Source organism: Nicotiana tabacum, chromosome 17, assembly GCF_000715075.1.
Source record: "Nicotiana tabacum cultivar K326 chromosome 17, ASM71507v2, whole genome shotgun sequence".
NCBI classification, from domain to species: domain Eukaryota; kingdom Viridiplantae; phylum Streptophyta; class Magnoliopsida; order Solanales; family Solanaceae; genus Nicotiana; species Nicotiana tabacum.
In genome coordinates, this window is record NC_134096.1 from 57,058,968 (window position 1) to 57,078,836 (window position 19,869).

At 35.9% G+C, this 19,869-nt stretch overlaps 1 protein-coding gene across 2 annotated transcripts; it reads left to right on the forward strand.

Moving 5' to 3' along the window:
- The first annotated feature begins 12,549 nt into the window (after window positions 1–12,549).
- On the forward strand, window positions 12,550–19,851 carry LOC107793237 (protein DWD HYPERSENSITIVE TO UV-B 1). Of its 2 annotated transcripts, none has more exons than XM_016615549.2 (11): window positions 12,550–12,775; window positions 14,377–14,443; window positions 14,828–15,076; window positions 15,427–15,737; window positions 15,854–16,029; window positions 16,124–16,789; window positions 17,781–18,221; window positions 18,458–18,652; window positions 18,963–19,019; window positions 19,343–19,405; window positions 19,504–19,851. In XM_016615549.2, exons 2-11 carry the CDS (start codon window positions 14,400–14,402, stop codon window positions 19,525–19,527), a joined length of 2,226 nt encoding a protein of 741 aa, XP_016471035.2. In that variant the 5' UTR covers window positions 12,550–12,775; window positions 14,377–14,399; the 3' UTR covers window positions 19,528–19,851. The 2 variants fall into 2 exon arrangements, with proteins under 2 accessions (XP_016471035.2, XP_016471033.2); XM_016615547.2 differs by having other exon boundaries at window positions 12,563–12,775; window positions 14,823–15,076.
- Window positions 19,852–19,869: the final 18 nt, after the last annotated feature.

Here is a 19,869-nt window from a genome sequence, read left to right on the forward strand (position 1 = left end):
TACACCACTCAAAATGACCGATCGGGTCGTTACACATGCGCTATACCTTAACGGCACATTTGTCCGTTAAGGTATAGCATATGCCATCCATGCGCTATATTTGAATTTTAAATATCGGTCAAAATATAAGTAAAGCGCATATATGGGATGCGCTATACCTGAAGTTGAAAAGACAGGTAGGTATAGCACATATACGCTATACCTATATTAAAACCCCTCATTCTTCTTTCTCGCGGACAGAATCAAAAAAACCGGTCCCCGGTCCCCCCTCCCCCCCTTTTTAAATTTTAAACCTTATTATTTTAGCGAGCCAATACCCAATCCAAGGCGTTAACGCGTAGTGAATATCTTCTATTGCTCGTTTCGATGGTCAAATCATCAATTTTTCTCAATTCAAAAAACTCTAAAACGAGGTATTCCAACTCACTTTTGTAGTAAAACCCATGTATATAATTTACTAATTAGTTATTTTTACTGTGTTGTATGCTTTTGTGATCATTTTTTGATATAGTTATTTTTTTATTTTTTATCCGCATTAGTTTATTTATGTGCAAAAAATTATGAAAATTGTATATTGTTCTTTTGTTGAATAGTTAGTGCTATATGTGACTTTAGTGTTGTACATATAATAATATGTGACTTTATTATTGTTTAGTGTCCTTTAGTGTTATGTTGTGCCTTTTACTGTTATGTAGTGCCCTTTAGCGTAGTAAAACTGATAATAAATTTTAGTTTATGTTAGTTGATGTTGTTTATGGACATTTAGAGTAGTGTGACTTTAGTGCTTTTTAAGATTCTTTAGTCTAGAATAAAAATTACGTGCCCTCATTAACTAACTAGGTTAGAGTACTCAATTATGGAATAAATGTATTAGTATATAATTATCAAATATTAGATATGAATCATAAAATAATTAGTTGACATTACAAAAGAGACATTGCCGGAATTTTGGGCAAAATATAAAAGTTAACAAACAAATCGTTACGAATATAAATTGAATATTATTTAGTATTAAGTTTGTAATATTTTTATATGAATAATTATTAAATATATCTTAATTAGTTATGAAAATTAAATATTTAATTATGTTATAACCCAAAAAATCTGAAAAAGATGACAGTTCAAACAAAACTCTACGGAAGTTTAGTCAAAAAATGTAAGAAACTAACATATAAAATATTAATATAGAACATTTATCAACATAAGTATTTGTTATATCAATAATTACTAAAATATCTTATTAGTTATGAAATTTAAATATTTAATTCTCTTATAACCCCAAAATATCTGAAAAATAGATGACAGTTCAAACAAAACCCTACCGAATTCTAGTAAACAAATATAAGAAACTAACATATAAAATAATAATATAGAAAATTTATCAACCTAAGTATTTTTATATAAATAATTATTAAATATATCATGATTGCTTATAAAAATTAAATATTTAATTCTCTTATAACCCAAATATATCTGGAACAAATGATTACAGTTCGAACAACACCTTGTCGAATTTTAGTATAAAGTGTAAGAAACTAACATATAAAATAATAATAATATAGAAAATGTATCAACTTAAGTAATAATATAGAAAATTTATCGATTATATATTATAAAAAATATCGCAATATATCCAAAGATGTTAAATGATTAAACAGAAAAATACTTTAATTAATATTATTCAATTTACAGACATCGTCATAGAGCTTCTCCTTGTGCATCCTGGACCTGATGTTCGAGAGCTACTGTTGCTACAGGGTGGCCATAGGTCTTCACACATCTCGGATGGACAATGTCTGTCCAAGAACTTCCACCCTAGATATATAGACGATCATTGGAAGTTCATTAGGGACCACCCACTTCATCCTCGTACAGTTCGACGCCTTCAACGGACGAGGTTTTACTGGATTATAGAGATAGTCCGGTTGCAGTTCGACTGTGCCATGATCACGGCTACGATAGATCAGTGGCGACCGGAGACGCACACATTTCATCTACCTATCGGCTAGGCTACCATCACGCTAGAGGACGTGGAGGTTCTATTCGGGTTGCTCGTTGTTGGTATGGTTGTCAGCTAACTACATGCTCTTAGGGACTATATGGGAAAGGACTATCTACATATGTTGCAGAGGCTCACCGGTTTCCAGCATGCAGAGCCGACTGCTTTGAGTGGTGCCAGTCGATTGTAGTTGTCGCCTGTTAGGAAGCATCTGGTGGCGTTGCACACAGAAATTACTGATGACTCACCGCCAGAGGCTATCGACCGGCAGACGGGGTTGTTGCTGCTGATGGTGTTTGGTGGTATTATGTTCCCTAACACTTCGGGAAACCTAGTTAGCTTGTGATTTCTACATCATCTGGAGTAGCTAGATGAGTTACCTGATTACAGCTGGGGTGGAGCTGTTCTAGCTTACCTTTATATGCAGTTGTGCCTGTCGTCCATGGGCACTGTGAGAGACATTGCCGTTTTTATACCGCTGCTGCAGGTGATAACATAATCAATTCTTTTCTTGATTATAACAGAGATATTAAAAAATGACTTAAATTTTACGTCCACAATCAATATTAGGTTTGGGCCTGGGAGCGGTTCCTAGAGATCCAGCCACCACTTCCACCGATAGCTCCAGATGCACCACCTCTACCATTTCTACCACTAACTAGGAGGTGGGTAGATAGGCGAGGCCACGCCCGCGAAGTCGAGTCTCGACATCATCTCCCTTATTACAGGGATCTGTTGGATTTACTTGAAGATGTGCAGGTACATATATAACTAAGTTTGTTTGATAATGCTTGATCTATCTTGCGTTTATTGACGAATAAATAGTTCATATTGAGGCCATACACCGACGATCTCATAGCTGGATTGCCATATTATTGCTCCCATGGTCGAGCTATGTGGATGTCTTCAGTCCCACGTATATGTCTCGATATAGTCGAGCATCATACCACTGAGCGAGTCCTTCGACACTTTTGTCGACCCTAGCTTGTACCTATTTCGCCCACTTGGCATTCCACACATTACCAGCGGGATGATCGCTGCAAGGTCGACCAGACATACTTGGCCTGGCTAGAGCCCCGGATAGAGGATTGGGATCAGAGGTATGGCTTGATTCCGGCATATCCTCCACTTGGCGTTTGGATGGGGAGCATGAGTACATGAGATGGTATCGCAGTGTTACTCGCCTTCTGATCGGGAATCCCGTTCATCGCGTTGGTGGTCGGTACGTTCCATACGCCAGGAGGCATGAGGCACATGTATGTTATTTGTTATACTTACTTGTAATGTTTCGTTACTTTAACATCTTTCCTTAATTAATATGTTATATGCTTTGCAGTCTATTGGCTTACACCGGTTCTACCAGTTGGTACTGGAGATGCTACAACATATAGGTGACGGAGCAACAGTTGTGCACGGGCTTGGTCATCGGGTTGCGATCTTGCTACTGACACATTGAGACGTGCCCGAGAGGATACACACTTAGGTTATGAGGCTACGTATGTGCTAGTTGAGGAGTACCATCATGGGCCACAAATGGCCCCATAACATGGTAGACATGGCAGGCGTGGCTAGAGAGGAAGGGGTAGACCACGTGGTCGTGGTGGTCGACGAGGATGGGGTCCCCAGCAAGGGGGCAATGAGGCACCCATGGAGGATATTAGATATGATCAGCCGGGTGACTACCCTAAGCCACACGATGCTCCTCATGATATGCCGTCATTCAGCCTTCAGCTATCACCAGGGACTTCACAATTGACCTCGTCAGCTCCAGTGTTGATTGCGGGAACCGCCATTATACTACATGATTGGGATCAGTATTTTCCTGATCATCCAGAGACATAGAGGTTTGCTGATGATCATCCGATACGAGAGGTGCATAGTCGGCGACGATTGAGTTATGGCTCATCATCGATGGTTGCTGAGGATATTTCAGACATAAATAGGGAGACATCACATTAGGTCGACGCGTTACACCCTTCATTAGTTCATCTACTCCCGTGCACCTCGGAGTTCCAACAAAGCATTTTGTGGTGACGAGTGCAAAACACACACTTAAATTGTGCTCGCTAGTCAAAGATAGTATAATATAATATCGTATCCACAAGGATTGGATTTAAATAGTATTCTCGCAGTTTCTAGCTTGATTGCTATCCAGGAGAATCAACGGTTGAGATTTATATGATTAATAATAAAATTTAACTAAGAATCTAAAATCTACAACTATTGACTAGTGACTATCGAAACAAGGAAGAAACAATTAAGTTTATCAGTGGAAGAGGATAGGGTTTTGATAGAATAAGTGCAAGATAATTGTTTGGGATCTAACTCTAGATAATTCACTTCCAATGTTCAAGTGAGTCGCTCGAATTCACTCTATTATTAGTTCAAATGCTCAGCAAAAACTCCTCTCTCGGTTAAGTCTTCAAATCACGAGATGAACCAATTTAAGCATTGTGAAGATATGCAAGAATGCGCATTGGATCGATCTTTAGGAAAACCTCTTTTGATTATTCTCCTAACTAAATTTAATCAATGATTCAACTATCCTCTTTCGATTACTTAGAAGAATCTGTGAACTCAACCAACAATATAATGCAAAGATATCACAAGTTATGCCTCTTTCGATTACAAGAACAAGTGAATATAGATGCAATAATTAAATCTTTCAAAAATAATTCAAATACATAAAAATAGAGTTATAATCCACAAACAATTATCAATACACCAAATTCATCAAAACTCAAAAGGACATGGAGAAGTTCTTCACAAATGTAACTAAAGTATAGGAAAATATAAATTCAATCCAAACCCGAATCTTGAGTGAGGAAAGAATGATAAAATCCTTGTACTTATGTTCTTCCAACTCCTCCTTAGCCTCCTTGACCTCCTTAGGTCGAAAATGTGTCAAAAGTCCCGAACATGGTGTTTTCCCATGTATTTAATCCATCCCCAATAAACCCCAGACAAAAATACCCTTTTATAGGAAATGGGACGACACTCTAACAAATTTGTACTACCGCGCCGCACCATGCGACGCACTTGTGGATAATTCCAGAACGATTTGCAAAACACATCCTAGGCATAATTTGCACTGTTGCGTTGCCCCATGCGGCGCGGCTGTGCATTTTTTTAGAGTATTTCGTTTCTCCAATTTTTGACATCCGGACTTGGTCCTCAACCCCTGAACGCGATCCCGGTTTAATCCCTTGGGTTTCTACTCAGACTTCAAAGCTCCAATTAGCTCGAATTTGCTCCGCAACATCTAAATAACTCAGAATCACTCATACACAGCATAAAACACATAATAAGTGCAAAACACTACTAATTAAAGCTCAACATAAGTAAAGTGCAGTGAATTATAGTGCAATAAGCAACTAAAATACGGGTTTCTAGCCTACCAACAACACCCCACATTTAAACCATTACTCGTCCTCGAGCAATCAAACTACACTTCACATAGACACGACCTTTTTAAACAACTCTCCTAACTCATCACACCAAGAATAATAGAATAGATTAAGCTCAATACCGTAACATCCTCACCTCAAGAGTTGACTCAATAACACCATACATGTTTTCACAACCTGCTCACTTACTCTAACACAGAGGTCAATTACATTACCTTTCCTTCATGAATCAAGTGCCCTCACACAACAATAGAAAGTAGTTCCACACATAATAAAATTCAAGAACACATAGGAAGTCAAGATAGAAAGAATTAACTCACTCTCAGAAATAAAATTCATGCACCACAAAGAATGTACTATAAGCTTGCCCATAGTGTACTACTCTATTAATTGAGCTTATTCAGTCAAGGATCAATAAGACTTTATTTGGTTGTAATGTAGGATGTGGGAAGGGAAGGATACATTTGGATATATTGACTACACCTCCCTAAGCACTTTAATACATACAATTGGCCGTTCAAAATTTTACACTTTTGTCAAACCATAACTCCACTCTTACATCAATATATGTCAACTCCACACTTCTTTAAGCACACATACATAAAAAGTTACTACTATCAATGAATATTTGCATAACAATGCAACTATATTTTTTTCAATTCACGTGGCTCTTATTTTTATTTTTTTCAAAGCAGTGTACCTTTCTCCTTATTTCATTAATTCCACTCAAAAGCCAACCAACACCCCCACACTTTAACTTTTACAAAGTTCATAACAATTTCAAGTGCTCACGAGAGGTAAAATGGGTAAGGCTTGTAATGTGGCTGCCAAAGAAACATGATTACAGACACAAAGGGGTTAACTAAGATACATAACAATTAGGTGGGTACAACATATAACTGGCTCAACAAAGAAATGCCTTTATCACTTCCAAGATTGAATAAAACTACTATTTCACTTTGCAAACACACGGGGCAAGTTCTAGACATCAAATTCAAAGCACAGAATATACGAAACCTCACACACACATGGCACATAACTCACTCAAGATCGGACTCATCGAGACACTCTAGTCAAAGCAGTTAAGCAAAGTTAAGATCATACAATTTAAGGTACTTATACAAAAGTCAAAAACTGAGCATAAGCGTCACAACTAAACCACTTACTATTCTCAAGGCATAATAAAGTCAAGAGATATTTCTTTCATTTAAAATCACAGCACAAGATCCCCTGCTCCTAAAATAAAAAACTACACCCGGTTTAAATAAAACCCTTGGAAAAGAACCACGACACAAAGAAAACCCAAGGGGGAATTCAGACGCTACCTAACAAAAATCTTTTGTCCTTTTCTTTCGACTTAATCCCTCAAGAAACCTGTCGAATGGCATCTATCGTCGGGAAAAAGAAAAAAAATTCAATCAAATGAATTACAAAAACAAACATAGACATTTATACATTCTATACATATATACATCCCCACCCCACACTTTAAATTGTATCATGTCCCTATGACACACAAATAAAAAGCAAGAGGTAAGGAAAACTTCCATGAACATCTACAACATTGAAACCATCTATGACAAATAACCTTATATACCTCCGGAGATGACTCATGAACCTCGATCTCACGACACTCTTTTATGTTGTACATTCGCACCGCCCTGCTAAGGCTCACTTTATCAGCAAAAAGCATATTCTTTGACATCAACGTTGGTCTAGATGCATCCCACATTGCTGTCTGAATGTCATCAAGATCCCTTGTGAGGGCATCCACATCTGGCATACTAGAAAACTGATCAATTTAGGGAATCACCCTTGAACGAAAGGGCACATGGGGCTCGTATACTCTGGGTCTAACGGGAGGTGGAGTCTGCATATATGGAGCATGCTTATTGGTGGCATCATGCTCCCTCGGCAAATCAGATTGCTCATTCTCATTCTTATTAGCAAAACGCATTTCCTCATCATCGTCGCCCTCATCAGGGAAGGGTGTATCATCTCCAGACTCATCAGCATTGTTGTCATAATCACTATCATCTTCGTGACTCTGCGCATCTGCCGGATCCTGATTAAATATTTCGTATTCGGGCAATTGAGTAAGGACAAGACCTTCTAGCTGCTCGTTTTCACTGCACAACTAATAAAATAATGAGTTTCTCAAATTCATCCCAATATTATATATTAACTTTATCTCTTAACTTACAATTCATAATCTGTTGATATCCCATGATGCACATTATAGAATTGCTTATGACTCCCGGATGGACCATCATGATCCAAAATACCAAAATTGGGCATATTCCAACTGTTTGTTGGTTCATAACTTGTAAAATTCATATCTGGCCGGTACCCCCTTTAAAATATATGAGTGTTAGTACGAATATGATACATAAAAAAGCATACAAAGACAAAAAAAAAATTAAAATTTACCACTCGGCATGTGAATTATGTAAACTTGGGGAGAAATTATGTCCTCGCTCCTCATTTGCTCGTGAAGATAAGTTTAGATTTGGCCAAACTCTTTCAAACGAAACCTGTTCGGATAAAACTGCTCCAAAAATACCACCCGATGATTGAGGGTTATCCCTATTTTGTGGAACCTCAATATTGCGAACGTCTACGGACTTGACGTACAATTCCAGCATTTTTATCACAAGAAGTTTCCGGTGTTCATCCAGAGTCCTCAAAATATCTTTTATAGTTTCATCGTCTTCGATGTTAAACTCGGCATAACATGCAACCCCTTGCGGAGTAAGAGAATATGGGTATCTTCCGGTTACTTTAATATTAACCGAACGTTTCCTCACACTCATATTTTTACATAACAAGGTACCAATCTATTGTACTCCAATGTAAGTGGCAACTTAACAATACACTATGGATAACAACTATAGTGTGCTGAGTTATTCTCCACAACAACCTCACCTCCCTTCCACCCCTACCCCCTAATATAATGCAACCCTAATTTTTTGCTCTTCGGACATTGTAACAAAATGCAGAAAAAGTTAAGTAAACAAATATTTCGGAATGAGTAAAGAAAAATAAAAAGGATGCAGAAGACTGAATTTTTGAAGAAAGAATGAAGCTCCTTAAATAAGCAAAAAAGTTGTGCGGGGGTACAATAATGAGAGGGTATAGCGCATTGATTAAAAGCACTATATATGTAGCGTAGTAAAGCCATGCCTTAGTCAATTAAGAAGTATAGCGCATGAATGACATGCAATATACCTTAACGGACAAGCATGGCGTTAAGTTATAGCGCATGTTATCCATGCGCTATATATAAAATGGTCACATGTAATTTTTTTTAACCTATTTTTGTGCTTTGAGTCCAAAAAAGTCACACTTTAATTCCGGACTCCGAAGAAACATCTTGTACGGTCTAACTCTTGAGTGGTGGACAGAGTAAAAATGAAAAAAAGAAAAGAAGGTAAGCACATATGTTGCCAATGTTAAAAAATTTACTCCTATAAGCTAAGTTAACCATCTTCTTTTTCAGAAAATATATATCCATGTTAAATGCAAAGCTTAATTTATAAGTTTTTAAATAATTTGATTGTGCAAATATTATTTTAATATTAAAATAAATCACTTATTTAATATTAGTTCTCCAATATTGTCGTTGATTGTAACATTAAAGACTTGAAGGCAGAACACTATAATTTGGGATGTTTTTGGTAGTTGTTAACACTCAATATATAGGTCGACTTTTACTTGTGAATATATTAAATTACTGTCCCAGAGTCAAAAAACCATCATGTTTCAGAGTTTAGAATAAGTCCCTTACTCTAGTAAATTAATCTCTTCATCCAGAAAGAATGGAATTAAGTATTATGAATTAGGTAATCAAAATATATATTTTTTCACCACAACGTGAAGATATTTGTTTATTTTTATGTCTCTTTAGAAATTGAAATTCCATCTCATAAAAATTAAAATAAAATTAAAAGAGCTAGATGAATTAACCCTTAGATTTATCTTCGCAGGTGAACGCGTAATTTGTACGCCAGAGGATTTATCCACACAATCAAACACGTAAATCTAGTTCAAAATTATTCTTTCGTTAATGTCCGTACGCAATTACCAAACCAAACTCTGACGGTCTTACCCCTTGTTCAGACAACAAACTTCAGAGTTTATTAAGTAGTACTCCGTCATTTCATTTTATGTAGCAATATTTCATTTTTAGTTCTTTTTTTATATTATTTTAATTTTAAAAATAATTTAACTTTATATTTTTACGTTGTATTTAATGAGATAATTTATAATCATATAAATATTTATAAATATACAAATTTTAATTCTTTTCTTAAAGTTTGTTATTCAAATTTTACCACATAAAACGAAACAATACTTCTATCTTAGTAGAAGAAAGTGAATAGAAGTAAATTTGGATTCATTTACCTCAACAAGGAATATCACAAAGATGGTTGATTAATCATCCTTCACCAAAAACATTATGTTGGTATATCGAGAGCGAAATATTAAGTATACATTAATTATGAATTTCTCACTGTCACATTTTATGTATGTGTTTAATACGTAATAATTAAGTGAATAAAAAGTATATTTTTGAACAGATTAATTTCTTAAAGGAAATTTTCACACGTCACATGTCTCACTAGGGAATAATTTAACCTCGTTAAATGGACTTGCTGTGAAACTTCCAATACCGAATAGTTAAAAGCAAAAACAATATGGGTTCACTTGACGAGCAGGGCGCATCTGGTACATGCACGCAACCAAATTCATAATTTTTGATACAAAACATAAATTTATGTATAAAATTTTAAATTATAACAAATAGAAGATTTTTTTCATAATATTAAAAATATAATGAGTTCAATAATAAAAATCTTATAAACTAAATTCATAAAATTTTACGACAAGAGGGGTTGCTCTGATGGTAAGCAACCTCCACTTTTAATCAAGAGGTTGTGAGTTCGAGTCATCCCAAGAGCAAGGTGGGGAGTTCTTGGAGGGAAGGATACCGATGGTCTATTGAAAATAGTCTCTCTACCTCATGGTAGGGGTAAGGTCTGCGTAGACACTACCCTCCCCAGACTCCACTAGGTCTGCGTACACACTAACCTCCCCAGACTCGTGGAGATGGGCAGATTCTTCACTAAAAAGAGAAGGTAGGATCTTTGCTACTGTAATTCTAAGGTCTTGTGTCCTTTTTTTTAGTTTCACCATCTCCATCAGATATTAATGCGTAAGAAATGGAGGAAATTTCTCCATAGGTCCTCTTCAAGGAATTTATATAGTAATAGGTATGGTCGTAACTCGTACGGAGCCATTCCGTTCTTATCGCCACCACCTACCGAGTACGGACCCTTTAATTACGTTTCTCCTACGTCAAGTTGACGTTTTCTATATGGACCGCATCTCCTCATTTCACAACTATTTTACAAGACTTGAAAGAAATTTCCTTTTCCATCTTACTTAAGTCCTTGTACCTTCATATTTCACGCGCTTGATAAAATTCTTTCAATTTCAGATTGAATTTCCTTTTTTACCTTTACATTATTAATCATATTTCTTAAAAAGTTATGTCAACTATTTCGTTTATTTATGGATTCTTACACTCTATCCGTTTCAAATTAGATTAGCTACCTTTTTTTTTTAATTTGTTCTAAAATAAATGATATATTTTTAAATTTAAAAATAATTCAACTTTAAACTCTTCTAAATTTGAAAATAATTCAACTTTAAACTCTTTATTTTACCAATTTTACCCTTAATGAGAAGCTTTTATAACCACACAAATGTCATGGCCCCACAAAGCTTTTACCCCTTAAACTTTTAAGACCACAAGTTTTAAAAGTATTTTTTTTAAAATTCCGTGTCAGTCAAACTATCTCATCTAAATTGAAACGTAATTTTATCTGAGGTGGGAAGTTCAACACTTCCAAACTACTATTTCGAGGATAAGTCAATATAGACAATACTTCTCTTGTGCTAGAAGATAAGGATCGTTTACTTTGATAAAACTTTGATTAGTAGTATTATAATGAATTTTGATTTACCCGTAAAACGGTACAATTGAATTTATACGTGATTTCTAGATAAGTAAATTAATTTGATCCTGAAATAATGAAATAATTAAATAAATGCACAATACATAGCTTTGAAATGATGATAAAATCATAAAAAATAATAATTTGGGGGTAGAGCTTCCGCGCACAACAGTGATGAAAAAACCAAGGAACAATAAAGTAAAATTGTATAGAGTTTTTTTATTGATTATAGCGTAAGTTTGCTAGAAAAATCTTTTCCTTTATAATGATAACATAACTCATTATTTATAGTTGCACATAGGGAACAAAGACCTATGATCATGCCCTTCTTTAATGTCAATTATGAGGGTCATTGAAGAAGGTGTAACAGTGAGCGTAAATGATAAATTCTCTGTAACGGGCAACACACTAAATTTTGTGGAATATTCTCCATTAAATATTACCGGACGGAGAGAATTTATTTGATATTTATGAAAATTATTCTTTTCGGTGACAGACGGGACAATTGCCTTCGATTTTAGCTATCCTCGCATTAGGTTTCATGTGTCTTTCTTTTGAACGACCACGTATCATAGCATATTTTACTATATACATATATGTTACTCTACCTTTTTTTTGTTCGTTACGAATTTATGTATGTTTGAAAACTCATTAATCTTAACATATTATTGAAGATCACTATATACTAATTACTCAATCTGTTTTAATTTAGATGACATATTTCGCTTATCGAGAGTCAAACTATACGAAGTTTAACCAATATTATAATTTTATTTATAATATTGATATGAGAAAAATTACAACTTTCGTGTAGTTTTTAAATATCTAAATTTTAATTTTAAAATACTAAGTTAAACAAATTCAATCAAGCTTCAAAGTTTAATTAAATTGACTCTCGATAAGCGAAACATGACATCTAAATTGAAACAAAGGGGGTATAATTTTGACTATATATGTTAAAAGTTATTAAAATTTCATGTACAATGAAATACCATTACATAATTATACGAATTACAGGAAAAATAGAAAATAGAAAAATGAAAAAGAAAAGGAAGCAGATGTTAAATGATACGAGCAATGTGTTTAGCAGTGCTTATCCATTTGGTACATTATTTGATTTAAAGGGATGGAATAGTGACTTTGCTTATAGCCTTTTTCTTTCCCATTCTTTGTCTGTTCTCTCCGCTCTCCAATCATTTGACTCACTGTTCACACAATCACACTTGAAACAACCTGGTTTATCTCAAGTCCTGAGCTTTATTTGCATCAATCTGAACCTTTCAGCTCAGAGTTTGCACATGTGAAGAATTGCCGACCATGTCTTTTGACATCTCTTCCATGGTAGCCAGGTATATTTTGGTCCAAGATTTTTCTTTTCTTCTTCGGCAGAAGGTTTATTCATTGTTGGCATGAAACTTAGCTCAAATTAGAGTGAGGGGTGATTCATATTCTGCTTTTCTCCTTTGTTATTTGTCTATCCTTAAGTGGTTTAGCTAGCTAGGAAAGCTCTTTGAAGACAACAGCTTTGCTCAATAAGCTTTGTTGTCATAGAAATTGGACCAAAATTATGCTAATTAATAGTGCACTGTTTCTCCTCCCAACTCCAGTTTTACTTCTATTTCATGAAAGTTTTCAATAGAGTGCCAGGTTATGGAGATAGATACTAGAGCCTTGACCTGAATCTCCATCACCAAATAAATTGTGAAGGGACAAAATGATCAATGTTGACCGTTATGCTATAAATTAAAAGTAGGGATTTGAAGACCATTAGTCCTTAAAGAGTACCAAGTGTTATGACTTTGCAATCTAGCTGCTCGTTAGCACATTATTCTGTACTTCACTAAAGAACAGCGGCGGATTCAGAAAGAGAAAGAGAAAGAGAAAGAGAAAGAGACATCAGTATCAGTCAAACCAAACTCTCGAACCCGCCCAGCAGTTGAGTATGCAACTTACGATTTAATCGGTTAAAAAAAAAGGTTTAGCCAAAAAGATACCGATTAAAGAGTGTTCTAACATGGGGGCGACACCATATAATTACCTTAAAGGGGGTCCGATCCTTTATAGGAACTGCCCGTAATAACGAACTTGTGAAATGGATCTGCTTATCATAAAGAGATTCGCGGTTCCTGACCCTGGTTCACCTTACTTGTTATTAGAACAATTTAGACGTTGTGGGTTCTGAAGCATGGGTTGTGAAATGTATATCTAGTTCTATTTATGTGATTGGCAAGCCCATGACACATATTGCCCCCTTTGGCCCAAGAAACTGGATGGATTTCCCTTGGACTATGCCATCATCGAGCCCAAAAGCCTGCGTACCATGTGAACTAGTGCTATGCCTAATTAAGCTCTTCATTTTCCTCTCCCATTCCGATGTGAGATTCGCTTAAGGTTTAATAGTACCCCTTCTTCGGAAGCTTGCCGGTCTAGAAGCGTATTAGTCCTTCTCTTTACCCGCCCTAGTCGGCCCACCCTTTGTCATGGGCGTCACAATCTGTACTTATTTTTCGCACATCTATATGGTTTGATTCCAAAATTCTGGTGTCTGGTTTATACCAATGCATACCTGCATTTGGATCCGCCAATGCCTAAGAACATGGATTCCTTTTTCCGAGGATCATAGATTATGATTCATATGTGGCGTGTAGATGGGAACAGAGTGCAGTTTCTCTCTAGCTGATACAAACTTGAAAATGTAGTTCTTCTATTGACTAAGTTAAAGTTAATAGTTGTAAGTGCAGAAGATAGTTGTAAAAGGAAATATGCTTGTGGTGTCATAATAATGAAGCTTTCCTTTAACATTATCCAAATCCTTGCCAAATATGATATTGGCTTGATACTTCTGTGGCATTCTTTCCTCATGTGTGAAACAAAAAGAAATTGAGGAAATGGTGATACTTGAACCATGATACTTTACTGATGTCACGTGCCTCTTCTTTTCTGTTACTAGGTACCTGAATTCTTGCAAGCTGCATGAGGTGCTACCCAATGCAGCTCTTCTATCAGAGCTTTATGAGGTAGTCATTTCTTTAATTTTTAGTTACTCTTCTCTAACGAAGGAAAACAAAAAACTGTATTTTAACCAATCAAATTTGCTTTATTCTAGTCCTTTTTCTTTCTTAATCCGTGTTTAGCACCTTCTGGCTGCTGTAGATCAATATCGTAAGGTGATTAATTTTCTAGTAACGAAATGTCAAATATTAGTGAACTGATTATTTGCAATATAATGCCGAACTTATGTCTATGTATTGAAAATTTATTGTAATCCTTGCAACATGCAACATCACTATGTCGTAATACTGTGAAAAACATTTCCTGTCGTGTTAATAGTGTAAAAAGATTTTGCTTTGAGGAATCTTTCTTGACATTGATCTTTAAAATTCTCATCTTCTTTAGTCCAGCATGCAGAAAAAAGTTCAACAAAGGAGGACTCTATTAGTTTCACTGGATGAGCTTGAAGATGTTGACATGTCCCCCCTTGTCGATGTATTGCTTAAGATCCAACTATTTGATGTTGATGCAGTGGACGTACTTTGCACCTCACCCTTGGCTGTGAAGCAAGAATCTGTGGTCTCCCTAGTGCGTGCAGTCAATTCATCACTCCGAACTGTTGATCTTCAGGATATGCTATTTAAAAAGGAAATCTTGTGGTATGCCTGAATGCTATTATTTTTAAGTGATCATTGAATACCATCTTGTTTTTCTCATCTATTTTTCTCTTGCAACTGAAATTTCTCGATATATCCGCACTTATGGCATGCTAGGCACAGAAACAGAGGGAAAAGAATTAGACAAAGAACCTAAATTTTCCTATATATATGATAATTAGGAAAAGGCGAGGATACCAGTTTGCTCTTATGTTTCCCCTAGCTGTGACTTTAATGTGCATAAGATGATAGATTGCATGTGTTTGACAATACCAAGAAATGTCATATTGTGGGAAAAGAGAGGTCTGTAAGTTCGCGATCATGACTTCTGTGTTGAATTCTGGCCTCGGCAGGGACCTTTTTCAGGGCGGTTTGAATTGCCAGTCACTAAAGCTGAGGTCCACTGAGATTCAAAAGCTGAATATGGTTGGAAGCTTCATGCAGTTACACACCCTTAATCTGGATTTTTGTTCTTCCCTCACTAGTTTAGAGAGGGGTTGTTTTGCTTGCATGCCAAAATTGATGCGCCTCTCCATATGTGGAACTAGAATAGCTGATATGTGGACTACCCGTGCTGCTTTGTCTCGGCTTCCTTCTTTGACAGAATTAAGGTTTCAAAATTGCATATGTTGCAAAGATACTGGACCATGTCTTGCATCATCCAGTAAGATGACAAATCTTCCTGTTTCTGAAATAATTTAATCAGGTCATTCACGCAAGGACTTCGACAGCAACCATAAATTATATACTTAGAAATTTGACTATAAATATTGTATGCAGATGGTGCTGCCAGTCCAGCTTCTGTTGGCAAATTATTTTCAACTTATGAGTTTAAAAGGATAAACCAGGACTCACTTAATGATTCGCCATATAAAGTATCAAATCATTTTGAAGGAATTCTTTCATCAGATCCCTCTTTTGTTGCCAAAAGTGGAAGGGCAGATTTGCAACATGAGGTCTATACCTTTTCTTTACGCTTGCAATTTTTGGCTAAAGTTTTACTTGTTTTTTCTATCTCAAAACATTTATAGGCTTCAATCCATGTATCAGGTTTTTTTTGGTGATTTGCATGTTCAAGAGGGAGATGATTGTCCCGAGGATATAAACTTGAAACTGAGAGATAGATCAGTTGTTTCCAAGATGTATCTTTCTTCTCATCCTTCTCCAATCTGCTATGAGAAACACTACAAGGAATACATGATTGCATTATTGCCTCATCTAAGAGTGCTAGATAACTGTCCTATAAGAAAGCTAGACAGAGAAATGGCAAATACTGTCTTCTCACAGTACTATGAGTTTTTGCCGTACAAACGCCGGCAGAAAGAAAATGTTGCAAGTGTTTTGCATATGCGTGAAACAGGAAGAGGTAATGTGTACCACAACCAATTTTCTCGGATAAAGGAGGCAGTTTCTTGTAGGAAAAGCCCACATTTCTATTCTAGGTCCCTCTGCGCAGCCAAACTTGGTTCATCCGCTTCTCCATCCCTGCATACAGTGTCTAATATCAGCAATCATATTAAAGAAGGAAGCGAGAGCCTTCGACCGAGACAATTTGAGTATCACCCCACTAATCCTAGTCTAATGGCTTTTGGAACTTTGGATGGGGAAGTGGTTGTCGTTAACCATGATGCTGGAAATATTTTCAGCTATATTCCACTCTTTGGGGTGACTAATAGCATCTTGGGCCTCTGCTGGCTTAACAAGAATCCATTTAAGGTGTGCTCCTTTCTCAACTACGTTCACTAGCATTATAGTTGCTCGTGGATCACAGTCACGTGTACCTTTTTGAGTTCTTAAATCTAGTCTTTATGAGGAAATTTTTTACACGGCAGATAGAGCACTGAATGTTGAATACATGCTGCAAATTGGAAGATGATCAGCCTGTGTTTTGTAGATGATCATCTTCCAATTTGTAAATTTGGGGTCTTAAACATGTACAACACATATTAGACTGTCCCTGAATCTTTGCTGTTCTATGGCTTAGTCATATGTATCCTCCTTGTGTCATCAGCATGTGGTGCGATGCGACTGCTTTGGGATATAAGGTCAAATTTGTACAACCTAAGTTCAGTAATTGTTAGTGGATGGATCCTATTTTAGACAAAAAATTGGGAAACGATGGATTAAATATATGAAATAAATTGTCCTACCTATATATTATTGATGTAAGGTAACATGTGTAGACAACCTATATATCTATCCACTTATATTCTATTATATGTAGGTGTGATCATGTTCTATCAATTGATTTTTTGATACCTAAATTTTACCTTACTCACGTTCTGAAGTCTTTTTTAAGTACCGTTTTTTGTTTTTGAAGGACCATGTAAAAACCGACACTGTTTATTTCTTGACATGTACATGATGACCTTAACATGATTAACCCCCTTCCTACTTAGCTAAATTTTTTATAAAATGTATGTTAGTAAAAAATTGATTTGAAAGTATGCTGAGACTCCTAGCTGATGAATTGATAAATTACATGATATCTAGTTATAGAAACCCTCGTACTTTCAAACTAATATGATCGAATGGCATTTTCCTGCTAGTCTGCTGTGTATGCACCTATGGATTTTTTGCTAGAAGTCACAATATCCCTGCTTTTATATTTCTTTTAACAACAAATACAAGTACTATATTTGCCATTTTTTTCTCCATCACCCCTTTTCTTGGAAACTGCTGATTAATTCTTTGTTTCACATATCAGCTCCTTGCCGGTTCTGACAGTGGCTCTTTGAGATTGTATGACATCAATGACACATTGCCAAAAGGAGAGACAAGCTATAGCAGTTCCAGCCCTGTTGTTTTTGAGAAATTTGAACAGTTGACTTCACTTCATGTTAATTCAACAGATGATCAGTTTCTTACAAGTGGCTATTCAAAGAAAGTTGCCATATACGATATTTGTAGTGGCAAGCACTTACATCTGTTCGGTGATATGCATCAACAACCCATTAATGTGGCTAAATTTGCACATCACTCTCCAAACCTGCTTGTTACTTCATCATTTGATCGTGATGTCAAATTGTGGGATTTGAGGCAGACGCCAAGTCGCCCCTGTTATACAGCCTCGAGCTCAAGGGGAAACGTGATGGTTTGCTTCTCCCCAGACGACCTTTATCTGCTGGTATCGGCTGTAGACAACGAGGTACCTTGATCAATGCAAAATATTAAACATCTCATTTGATGATACCAAATGTCCTTGCTATTGGTATAATAAGTTAAGTTCTGATTTATGGCATCTGATTAGTTTAGACATAATCAAAAGCAATGATTTTGGTACAAAATCCTAACTTGATGAACTTAGCATCTTTAACTGTGGCTATAACTACTAGTATTTGTAGTTGGACTCATAATTGAGGTTTATACTGTCTTTATGTACAGGTGAAACAACTTTTGTCTGTAGATGGGAGGCTGCAGACAGATTTCCGTATAGCTTCCACAGGGAGCGCTCATAATTATACACGATCATATTACATGAATGGGAGGGACTATGTTATTAGTGGAAGCAGTGATGAATCAATTGTTCGCATTTGTTGTGCTCAAACAGGGAGGCGATTGAGGGACTATTATTTGGAGGTAAAAGCTCAAGAACAATTTTATCATTTTTCTCGTTTCCCTCTTTTTAATGCTTCGATCCCAAATATTTGTCTCTTTGGCTTACTAAAACTTGCTTCAAAATATTGACGATTTAGAAAAAGCAAGAAGTTTTATTACCTTTATTTCCAAGTCTACCGTAGTTTTACTAATTGAAAAAACTTGCTTCAATTAGTGGAATGTTAATTGATCTAGACATTTAAGGGAGTGCAAAATCCTTAAAGGACAGATAATATGGACCTGAGGGCGTTGCTGCCGTATTAAGGCTTTTGCTTTGTTTCTTTGTTTCCAGGACAGGGCATTGGAGAGTCCAATATTGGTGCAGTCCTTGAGAAGTGATCCTTTCAGAGTAAGCTCCAATTCATGGCAGTAAATTAGCTGATCTTCATTTGCTGCCTTAGCCTCTATTTATTCCGTCACATTATCTATGCACTGAATCTAGATTTTATTATGCAAATCCCAAGTGCTGCTCCTTGCATTTGTATGAAAATCTCTGTCATAGGTGCATTCTTTATTAACACAAGGAGAAAAGAAAGAGAAACAAAAAACGGACTTCCACCCCCGCAAAAAAGAAAAAGAAAAAACCTATGGAAATATGATGATTATATATGTATTCTTCATTTATGAAACTAAGCAATTTTCTATTTTTATATTTTTTTTGCATAAAACCAGCATTTTCACATGGCTGTCTTAGCATCGTATGTGCGCCCCAGTTCAAGACGAGACATCATTAAGGTAAGTTTTATTCTCCTTACTTTTTGTTTAATTCACACGATCATTCCTTGTCTTTTTTTCTTCTTTTGGTTTGCATAATAACTTGGGTGTTTTGGTAGGTCAATTTGCTAGAATCAGGATAATATATATGGTGATAAAGATTCCATGAGCGAAGATTGTTGCAATTCTTATGGTTATGGAGGTTGAATTTTGCATCTCGCGAATTTGTGTGTACGACAGCCCAGATTTTCTGCATATGAATCTCAGTGGAAGTCTTGCCTAAGAAAAAATATGATGGTTGCTAGAACTTGTCTTCATTGGCTTTGGGAGCGCGGGTGAGGAAATTGTAAAGTATAATTGTTTTTCTTCCATATGTGCCGATTGCAATTTAAACAGTCAAGATTATAATAATGTGAAAGTAATTTGAGATCAACTGATAAAAGAAAAACTGCATTTGCAAAGAAAAATATGATGGTGCTAGAACT

Coding starts and splice junctions, on each gene's coding strand:
- LOC107793237 (XM_016615547.2), top strand. CDS start 12,744: ATGTCTTTTGACATCTCTTCCATGGTAGCCAG. Junction 16,790..17,780: donor TTAACAAGAATCCATTTAAG/GTGTGCTCCTTT, acceptor TTCACATATCAG/CTCCTTGCCGGTTCTGACAG. Junction 19,406..19,503: donor CAAGACGAGACATCATTAAG/GTAAGTTTTATT, acceptor GTGTTTTGGTAG/GTCAATTTGCTAGAATCAGG.